Source organism: Vanessa cardui, chromosome 3 (assembly GCF_905220365.1).
Source record: "Vanessa cardui chromosome 3, ilVanCard2.1, whole genome shotgun sequence".
In the NCBI taxonomy this organism is placed as follows: Eukaryota; Metazoa; Arthropoda; class Insecta; order Lepidoptera; family Nymphalidae; genus Vanessa; species Vanessa cardui.
This window is the reverse complement of record NC_061125.1, coordinates 15984934-15996611: the sequence shown is the minus strand read 5'-3', so window position 1 is coordinate 15996611 and position 11678 is coordinate 15984934. Positions and strand designations below refer to the sequence as shown.

General features: G+C 35.1%; 1 protein-coding gene across 1 annotated transcript; it reads left to right on the top strand.

The window, feature by feature from the left end:
- The first annotated feature begins 1075 nt into the window (after positions 1-1075).
- LOC124543901 (organic cation transporter protein-like) lies at positions 1076-10897 on the top strand. Its single transcript, XM_047122221.1, has 7 exons — positions 1076-1427; positions 5594-5801; positions 6056-6156; positions 8429-8583; positions 8848-9477; positions 9621-9802; positions 9987-10897. Exons 1-7 carry the CDS (start codon positions 1267-1269, stop codon positions 10200-10202), a joined length of 1653 nt encoding a protein of 550 aa, XP_046978177.1. The 5' UTR covers positions 1076-1266; the 3' UTR covers positions 10203-10897.
- Positions 10898-11678: the final 781 nt, after the last annotated feature.

Here is an 11678-nt window from a genome sequence, read left to right as displayed (position 1 = left end):
GTTTGGTTAGTTTGTTGGTTTAGCTTAGCAGAGCAAGGTATCAACGCGGCGCGCACTTTGCGGGACCACTTTCGCCGTACTGACTCACGTTCGTATCCGACAGAATGTCAACATAGGGCGACAGTCTGAGCTGTGCGGACGGGAACTCGTTGTGATCTCTGGACCACCAAGCAGTCGTCTATAATAATAGACTTATCTTATGTCAGCGTCCCGTGACCTCAGTAACCGATTAATTTACAGGCGCCATTGACGGAGGCCTTTCTGACAAACTTGTTCCGGATCTGCGAAGCATTTAACTGCGTGATATATTTTCCTTCCGTTCTCACGTTAATATTTAATGTTACCTCAAATAAAATAAACGATTGAATAATTATCAATTCAATTTTAATTCTTAACGAACTTACTTGAAACTCCCCATGTAATTGGTCAATGGCCTTCCTTTCTCATCTTAAGTAGATCAATGAGATAGACATAATCGTGATTATTATTACATTATTTCTGACATATGTATTGAATATATTAAATATCCTGAATCTATGTATCTGATATACGCCTGGGACATCCTGGGGCTAAGCCTAGTTTTGTCATGGCGGTTTTGTTCACGGCTTTATACCTCTGCGTGGTAATATAGTGGTATTAAAAGTAGAATATTGTATTTAATTGTCACGTTTTGAGAATAATATTTTTAAATATTGTCATGTGTCGTGTGATAAGACTCTATAATAGAAGATTATATGATGTACATGTATATTCTAGTCATATACCAAATGAATTATAATAAATAAAATTTGAGATTAAAAAGGGAATAAAATATTTAAAAATAAAATTATTAGTTATCAGATATTTATCTTGATGCAGCATTTCATTTTGAAAACATTAAAATATTTTTCCTTCAAAAATATTTTTTTATTATATCTAAAATATTTAGTTATATTGTACAATTTAAAATTGGATTCTGTATAACATACCCTAATATCAGGAGGTTTGCTGTGAATATTGATTCAACTTAGTTTTGCGGCTTTGGTTGATTCGTTGTTTATCATTGTATATTTTCACCCGTCAGCCTTAACTTAATATTGCTGTGCGCTATCATTCGAGACAAAGTCACCGGCGCACGCGCACATATAGTTTCGCGCCGCATCGCTTCTAAGAGTTTCGTAAATAATATGTGTGAATGTATCGTTTCGAATTAATATAAAATATCAGTTATGCGAATGCAGTGAGTTTTAAAATATAGAAAGGTTGACGAACTGTAAAGTTTCGACGATGGAGAAAATAAATCAATTCGACACGGATTCGCTGATGGTGGAGCTGGGACAGTTCCGGCGGTTCCACATCGTGAACTACGCGCTGCTGGCGCTCGTGCCCTTCATGCTGGCTCACTACGCCGTCATCTACGTGTTCGTAGCGGCTGATGTGCCCTACAGGTACTAATTGACAAGAGAGCAATATGGTTTTGTTTTTGTAAAAGTGAACTTAGCGAAGAAAAGTCAAGCAAATATTGCTTTACGAGTCATTGCGACGTTGATGAAAGTTTAGCGGTGATTTCGAGCAGTGAGTGTCAGAAGTAACAATGACAGAAACACTCTATTAAAATAAAAAATAATAATGCGCACTGTTAGTTGGTCGTGAGAGGGCTGAGGCATTTTTCGCTCAGGGAGTCGAAATAGAGATGTAAAGGAGAAACGCACAATCACGACACTATTCCTATATATTCCAATATGTACATAACAATATTATTAAATCAAAATAATAAATATACAAACCGATACATGACACACATTGATACAACACACAAGTATTAATAAGCAAATACTTTCGTTTTGGCCTGGGAGTTCATTAGTAAATATGTGTATCGTTGCTTTTGTAAATATTTCAATGAAATATGTTTTAATTAGAAGTTATGACCGGGTCGGAATTAAAATTTTAATATAGAAGACATAGATTTTTTACTTCGTTTCTTTGCGGATTTTCAAGATTTAATTTGTATAATTAGTAAGAAGTATATTATTATAAAGATAAGTGTTTCAGTTCATATATTACTATTGCAAACTCAAAAGAGACTCTAAACGTATGTCCGGTCGATGTATTTAATCGAATAAAATACAAAAAAATGTATTGATAGTTTGTTGAAATAAAGTAAGATCGGTCTCTGTTACTATCGTTGGCTAAACGTTAATTTATTGAAATGTAATGAATATGAACTATGAACATAAAATAAAAATAACAAATATATTGGAGACTCGTGTGTTCACCGTATCGGATCGTCTTTTAGTGGGTTAATGTCTGCTTTGCCGATGCGGGTTAGTGTATGCAGAGCGAGCAGATTTTTTTCAGACGCGCGGGTTCCTCGCGATATTTTATCGACGCATCGCACAAAACACTTTTGGCATGATTAATGTCATGAAATCTCTGCGGTGATGGGTACTGTTTGAATCAGGTATCTGTAAAAATTTACGTTTTCTGAATATTAGGCCATCTTCACACTGCTACTTTTAAGTTGCTGTAATAACTGCTCATGATATTAAGAGAGCGAGAGATAGTGAGTGTACTTGTTTTTGCGCACACGCTGTGCACCATAATATATCCTGCGAGTTGCAAATCGCCCAGGGGAACCTATTCACCAAGGAAATCTCAGCATATTAAGAAAAAATAAATAAGTATCAAAGTGTAGTTTTATCGACCGTAGTGTTTGAGAGAGATTATATGCAGACCAGTTGACACATTGAACTGAGCGAATGAAGCCTGTCTCATAGATAACATTAAACAATGACTACGTTTTAAATCGCTGTGTACTCGTATAGTGTACGCGCGTCGGTAGCGACGGCGATGCTGTCGTTCGGCGAGTGATAAGGTAATTATCATTTAATTGATGTTTCCTCAGCGCTCTCGGGATAAACGCGCCATTGTTAACTAATTATTCTATTAACTTTATTCCTTCCTACGCAAACAATCTTCAGTGTAATCATACCATTAGGTATTGTATTTGAGTAAACTCATTATCTATAGAAACCATTTGTTGTGTATGTTGCATAGAGTTTAGTTTTAAGTTAACTGAAAACTTCAACAAAATATTTCAGATTAACCTATGAACTGATCAATCAAATACCGCTACGGTTAAGCGTTACGTTCCTAAGAACAGAATACAGTTTTTATTTAAGAATATAATCCTTTACGAACTATTCAAAATGTTTAAATCATTAATTAACTGTCATCGTTACCATGCAGAATTCAGTACTTGTGTGCCGTAGCCGGGAAACTTGAATATTGCTATTTACGCAATCAAAACAATTCGAAAACTCACACACAACTTGTATACTGTTTAGTGTTTAGTGAAGCGATAGAATCTAACTATGAAACAAAAACCACCAACAAATACAAGTAATACATGTAGTTAGTTTGATATATTCACGAAGTTGAATGAATACATTTAATATTGATTAGTGGCCGTGACATGGCGAGAGACAAATCTTTTGCAACAACGTTTACATAAGACTCAAACGCTGCTGATTTAATATGGGAAGGACTCGCGGCTGTATAAACGAACATACAGTCTGCGACTTTCACTCGTCACATAATACTATAGCTGTTCAAATACAAATGAGGCAAAACACGTGTACAGGTTGTATCGATAAGTCGAAATAGTTCATTAGATGCCAGCTCAAATATTTTAGAGTGACTCCTTCAGCATCCCAAAATCCACAGATATTTGTTGCCTATTCTATAGCTAAAAGTCGATACCTCAGTTATAGTTTTGGTCTTCTTAATGAACTATTATAGTTATCATCATTACGTAGTTTAAAACAAAGTCGCTTACTGCTGTCTGTTCTTATGTTTGTTTAGGTCTTTAAAATTAGGCAATGGATTTTAATGCTTTTTTTTTTTAATAGATAGAGTGATTTGAAAGGAAGGTTTTTGTATATAATACATAGACGATATAGTAAAGAAACAAGAAAAAAATACATCAGCAGGGTGGGTTAGCTACAAATTCTCATCATATTAGGAGAGGAGGTCGTGGTACAGCAGTGGGGAAATTACAGGCTTACGATATTTATATAGCAACAGTAAAACAAAGCTGTAAAAATTATAGTATAAGGAAAATAATCGGTAGTTTTTTCACCCTTACATCAAATATTGAAAACCTCCATGACCTTATATAATAAATAATCAATTGTCAATAACCCGGATGTTTGGACTGACTCACGATGACTTGGACGCGTACGAGCACTAGACACCTATTGATGTTCAACTATTTTGTTTTTCGCTTTTTGCTCGTTACTGGGAAGAGCCATTACAATAACCACGCGACCGACCTCGACACGAGCGACGCAGCTCTTTTTTGTAATGTTAAGGACGAGGAAAAGTGCTCACATAATGGCGTTGCGTATTTTGAGATTTGACGCATCATAAATCAAATTCAAGTTTATAATTGTCGTGGTATTATAAAGTTGAAAAACTAAAAAAAAGGTCTATTGCTGTGGTAAGATGTATAATGTAAAAAGAGTTAAAATATTGGCAAATACTTAAAAATACATGAAGGTAAATACCTAGAAGAGTTTTGCAATAATGGTGTGGCGCATACAATGTAGTACAACAGTTATTCGTTTTTGACAAACAGTGATCATTCAAAAGCGTTCTCATCTGTATCTCGGTGAGTGCCTGAGGAACTATTTTCCCTAATGCCTGCTTTTCTTTCCTTCACCAGTCTCGCGCTGGCTCGCGATGTCACCGCCTCACTGTGACATCAATATAAACGATGACAATAAAGCGTTGAGTTCCTATTCGAACTCCTTTTGATTAGATTAATAATTTTATCTTTAACTTTCATATAAAGGCATGGAAGCAGCAATGCATGGAATAAAACATTGAATTTAAACGAAAATATATTATAATATTACAGTCACAGACATCCAAAAAGATATATGAGTATAATATAATCGGCTGTATAAGCCAATGTAATCAATCATTAAACGTTTTTTATGTGATCTGTAGCTTGACTGATTAATTTTGATGGTGTATTGTGTTGTCTCTAAAGTGAGTTCTCGAGAATTTTAAAAGAAGAAGAAGAAGTTTATGTATTTAGTCTGAATATCTGTAAAATGTGTAACTATAATAATAATAAAATAATAATGAAACGATTAAAAATAATTGCAACGAACATCAAAATAAGCAAACTATGATCAAAGTTAACAGTATGTTAAAGTTAATATTAAGTAATATCTCACTTGTGTCTCAAAATGAGTCACGGCCGACGACGTGCCAAGAGATACAGCTAAACCGATCAATGTTCATGTCTAACCTACGTCTACACTTAGAAAGCACTATTAGAATGTAATAGTGTAAATATAATTTTATGTCTCCATTACTACACTACCGCCAATGTATAAAGTATTCATCGAACAATTTTGCTTTTTGTAAAAATGGCTCTCATGAGTAACATGACAAGGAGAGAAAGGCCAATGTTAACAAACCCAACACACCATTTAGACTATCAAATATATTGATTTCCATACAAGTCCCGATATATATTAATATTACTTATTCAAGTAGGCAGTAAGTAGTATAATTTAAACATAAATAAATACATTTCCAGATGCGTGGTGCCAGAATGTGAAGCGGCTAACAGTACAGAATATAATCCTCTGTGGCTGGCGAGTGCGCTGCCGGAGAGCACGCGAGAGCGGCGTTGCTTCAGCAAAACGCCCCTGGACGCGGAGTACTGCGCGCCCGGGAATTTCTCCGACGAACTGAGGCCTTGCGACCACTGGCTTTACGCTTCGAGAGACACGATCGTCGCTGAGGTGAGGACACTGACTTTGAGTTACTTGCTGACAACTGACAACTGACACTGCTCAATGTTGTGTAACGAGGTTACTAGAATTGTTTCTGAGAATTTATTTACCGAACAATTCAATTAATTTTGTTTTGGTCCAGCCCTATAAAGTAGCCACTAGACCAATAATATACTATAAAATAATGTAAAATAATTATTATTAGTCCGATCCAGTCTTCTTTTAAGAATCAGGTTAAACAGATCTCCAATAATTATTTTCAGTTCAACCTGGCTTGTCAGGACTGGAAGCGCACTCTAGTGGGGACCATCCACAATCTTGGGATGCTGGTCTCGCTCCCCATCCTGGGCTACATATCCGACCGGTCTGTATATCTGTTAATACATAAAGATTTTGACGATAGGTATATATTGTATCCTATCCAGCATTAAGATATTTGAAGGCGATTTTCATAATAATATCATAGTATTTTTATAATAATCATTATAACGATAGTAATATTAGGTAATACTATGTAACAGATAAAATTACGATCTCTTTTTATTAAACTGTGGTAATAAAAAATAAATAAAACTTTTATAAAATACATCATACTTTATGATTAAGCTTTAAATGATTATAAATCTTTATATTGTATAAGAATTTTATTTCGAAACAATATATGAGCTAGAATAATAGCATACTAAAATAAAATGTTACAAACCTATTATGTTAAATATCAGATGACTAAAATACCTTCCCAACGGGGACGCATAAATCGTGTTTTACTCGTGGTCAGGAATGCAATTCTTTGCACTCAAATCTGATGCAATATTAATTGAATATAATAGAACATAATATGTTAAATGTCTTTATTTCAACACCACATACAATATAAATACTGTCTATGGCTGCGATTGTACGGACACGAATGTTACTCGTAACTCTTGAGGCTTTAATTGATACCACTATACACTAGCCCATGCTCGCGGTGTCTGTCTAGGTTTTTATTCGGGTGCTGTTCGTAAGTATTTCATTATGATACCCGAGACTCATTTAGTCATTTTAAAGAAAAAAAATAATTACCAACCAATAACAATGGCAATTATTAGCGTTTGTAAGCAAAGGAAAGTTTTGCGTGACGCCCAGATAATAAGTCAGTTAAGATTAGTTTTTAATCATTTAGTAATGAATAAATTATATTATAATCATTTACAAGATTGTATAGAAAAAAACGCTTAGAGCTAGTATTTAATAATCTTTATTTCATGTTCAATTCAATGTCAATTTCATGTGGATAAGGAGAGCAGAAAGTGAATAAATTTATCAACCGACTTCAAAAAGGAGGAGGTTATCAATTCGTCTGTATTTTTGTATCTTTGTTACCTCATAACTTTTCACTGGGTGGACCGATTTTGATATTTTTTTTTTGTTTGAAAGGTAATGTTTCCCGTGGGGTCCCATTTTAATTTTATTTTTTTCCGATGATGGTATCCGTATGAAAACGACATAAGTCTTAAATTTGCATTACGTATATGCGCGACAAATAGGTGAATAACTGAAAATCACGTTAACCAATTTTGATAATTCTTTTTTTATTATAAAATATATACTTCAAGGGTCGTTTGGTGAAAGTTTGGTAAGGTTCTGAGCATAGGATCTATGACAAAGTAACGGAATGGAAGGGAACGGAACAATTCTGAGGAGCACGTTAGCGATACTCGGTCGAATCTTTTATTTATAGGTTATTTGGATATTTGAGTCACCTTCCGTAATGCGATTATGTTTATGTAATTATCATAGTCGAATATTATTATCAACTAGCTACCCACCCCGGCTTCGCACGGGTGCAATACTGATACTAAATATACTACAGAATTTGTTTATTACGAACATCATATTGCAAACTTCTAAAATTATCAGTGTTTCTTTACTATATTGTTCATGTTTTATATACACAAACCTTCCCCTTGAATCACACTATTTATTAAAAAAAACCGCATCAAAATCCGTTGCGTAGATTTAAAGATATAGGGACAGAGAAAGCGACTTTGTTTTATACTATGTAGTGATAGAACTATTATACGGCTCACAGTTAGGGTGCGATATGGGGCAGAATTTCTTACTATCTTTAATCAAATTTTGTGTATGTGATGTGATGTCATATGATGTAAGACACCGGTTCCAAATATAACAGTAACTATAAGTACGTTATATAATCGTAAATCGACTTCTAAGTAGTCTAATATTTTTCATTTCATTTTACCTAGGAGGACTCTAAGAAATATGTTAAATATTCAATTATTTTTATTACTTTTTAGTGCATTTTTATTTGTTTTAAAATAGTGTTTTGTTTGAAGTCGGGTTTTTCTTTTTGTTAAAATTTTATTTATATAAAATATATGCATACATTACATTAATATGCATTTGATTCAAACTCACACACATACGTTAATATTTATACAGCCAATGACGTAACACACGTCATGTCATCGAAATCATAATCTTAATTTTTTTTTACGAGATTTACAGATGTCTTCCAGCAGAGCAAACTTTTCCTATCTCTCTTATGATATATTGTTGAGAGATGCATAGCGGTCGAAAATCGAACAATAACTACTAAGTGGTTTCGATGAAATATATTATTATGTTTTCAGTTGGGGTCGGAAGCGCGCTCTAGTATTGAGCTGTACTCTAGTCGGCGCTATCGGCTCGCTGAAGGCATTTTCCATCTCCTATGAGATGTACGTCATCGTGGAGTTCCTGGAGACCGTCGCCGGCGCGAGTGCCTTCCCGGCTGCCTATATTCTTAGTTAGTATTCATTTTGACGTTTATGATTCATTCTATTTGGTTATTGAAACTAACATAATTTAATTTTCAAAACATCTATATGAGGATGTAATACAAATCTTAGTAAAGACAAACAGTAAACTAAAATGATTTTATTGCCATGATATACATATTTATTTTATTTTCATTTTCGTAGAACTACATCTGCTATTTTATTTTTATATAAATATGCAGTATATTTCTAAAATTGAAGAAAAATAAATTATGATGTATCTTATGTTGCAGCGATCGAACTGCTCGGTCAAGACAAGCGCGTGCTGACGACAGCGTTCCTCGGGATCATGCTCGTGATAGGAGGCTTGAGTTTTGCTCTTTTGGCCAAAACGTTTCCGTACTGGCGGACCTTTATACTAGTAGTCTACCCGCCGTCGCTGCTTTTCCTGTCCTACATATATTTTCTGCCGGAAAGCATTCGATGGCTTTTATCAAAGGGACGCAAGGAGGAAGCATTAGTGATCATAGAGAAAGCGGCGAAAATGAACAACATAACATTATCAGACGACACGATACGACAGCTGACGATCGTCGACGAGAAAGTCAAGATCGACGATAAGAAGGACCAAGAAGAGGAAGGACTGTGGATGCAAGTTCTGCGCTCACCAATTATAATGACTAGACTGGCCATATGTTCCTGGTGGTGGATAACTTGCACGTTCGTGTTCTATGGCCTCGCCATCAACTCCGTGACTCTGGCTGGCGATAAATATACCAACTACATGCTGGTGGTGAGTGTGGAGGTGATCGCCGTAGTCACTAACGCCTTGGTGCTGGATCGCATTGGAAGAAAGAGGACGCTACTGATGGCGTACGTCGTCTGCGGCATCTCTTGTACCGCGATCGCGTTCGTACCTAAGAGTAAGTCCTTGGCTTAGTTCTTCTAGAATTTTAATTTCTTCATAAAATAGTCAAGTGCCTATTTATAACGTTATTTACACATCTCATATAATTACTTATTAGTTACCACCCATTTCAGAAGACACGTATTTATTTTCCCCCAGACATGTCCTGGCTCGCGACGCTGTTGTACCTGGTGGGAAAGATAGCGATCACTCAGGCCTTCAGTGGGATTTACATGTACACGTCGGAGTTGTTCCCCACGCACGCGCGCCACTCGATGCTCGGTTTCTGCTCAATGGTCGGCCGCCTTGGTTCGATCGTGGCGCCACAGATGCCGCTACTTGTACGAATTAATTAATTTATTCAGATACTATGCCTAATAGTTTAAATTATTCATATAATGATTTCTTTTTCTTGTATTAAGTTCAATGTTGCAATTTATTTAAAGAAGATCTCGACACTCTTTCACATAGTTTAGATAACTTTTTATGCTTTATAAAGTAAATATTTAAACGCAATTTCTTAAGGCCATCTACGTCGAGTGGCTGCCGTCGGTACTGTTTGGTGCGACGGCCCTGTTGGCGGGCGGGCTGATGCTGACCACTCCGGAAACTCTGAACACGAGGTTGCCTGATACGATCCGAGAAGCCGAGCTCATCGCATCACAACCTCAGAACACTAAACGTGACAAGGCGAACGGACAGACCAACGCGGCCGATGCACAAGCAACTTCTCGTTTTTAATGAAAACAAATACTGTAGGGTCACACAACAAATAATATCTTTAAAGTAATATTTTTATAATACATTTTTTTTCCAATGACACTTTTATATCCAGTTGAAAAACAAATTGTAATGATATGCATATCTAAAGTATTGTCTTTTCGGATCGACGGATTTCAACATTTTACAATTGGACCGAGTTTAGATTCCAAGTTTGTTTCGTACAGATACTTTTGACGGCAAAATTTTGGCGGATCGGGTCGATTTCAACAGAAAAGGTTGGATCAACAAAAATCGCTTTCGATTTAATAATTCGTCTAGAATAGTTAGACTAAACTCGACTCAACAAATTGCCAACTTGATAGTGATATATGTGAACTACAACTACTACTTCAACTACGACTCCACGGGTAAAGATTGTCATAAAACTTAGCAAACAAACATTTACGAAAATAGGTTAATATGAAATCTGAAAATAGTAAAGTTTAGAATAAGACGTATCAACCACGACGTGACACAATAATTGTAAAAAAATTCGTTTTTGTTTTATTTGTTAATGTTTATTTTATCTTCGGTCTTAATAAGCAATTATTTTAGATGTAAAGGCATCCTAATGTAATATTATTTAATTACTATTTAGTTAAGAGTATTTGATAAGTAGCAATATCGAGTGTGATATTTATTTAAATGTATTTAAATTATACTTTAGTTACGTGTTTTCGCATTTTCATTGATCGCCATTCTCGCTGTTATTGTAATAGTAATATTAATAAATTTATTATCCTCACACCAAGAACGGTTGAGTTTACAATGAATGTTGAAATAAGATTTTCGTACTCATTCAGTAACTAGTAATCAGACTTTTTGGGAATTTTCATACAAAAATAATTAAGAGATTTAAATTAGTTAGATGGCTACTGATAACACAGCTTATAACTTTATATTTCAAATTAATAATGCGTCTGCTCTCAAAGTGTGAAAACTACAAAATAAATAATGAATAAATTAATAATTGATTGATATATCAAATAAGGATATTATACTCATCGAATTATAATATATTCTGCTAAAATCGTTGTCTATTTGGATAAAGGCTTTTCTATAATAAAACAGGACGTAATGGAAAATAATTAGATCTTTAGATTACTATGCAGCTCAGCTCAGCTTTTAAATAATTTTATATATAGATACTTTTATTTACTGTCGAGACTGTGAGTGATGAACTACAACCTGGAATTAAATTCTTGAAAATTGGGTTTCGTTGTGAGGCTGTTATTATTAAATTGACAAAAGCACTTTACAGTTCTAAACCGTTACGTCGGATCGATAGTTGCGATGTTTATCTGCAGTGACTTGCGGCCGATTTATAAATACACAATATTGCGAAATCAAAATCTAAATCCTGGTAAATAAAAGGGAAGTAGTCGATCATAAAGTGGCTGCGCCGGAGTCCCGATATATCCCAGTATCCAGCGACGTGCGCGCGCGCCGCCCGCC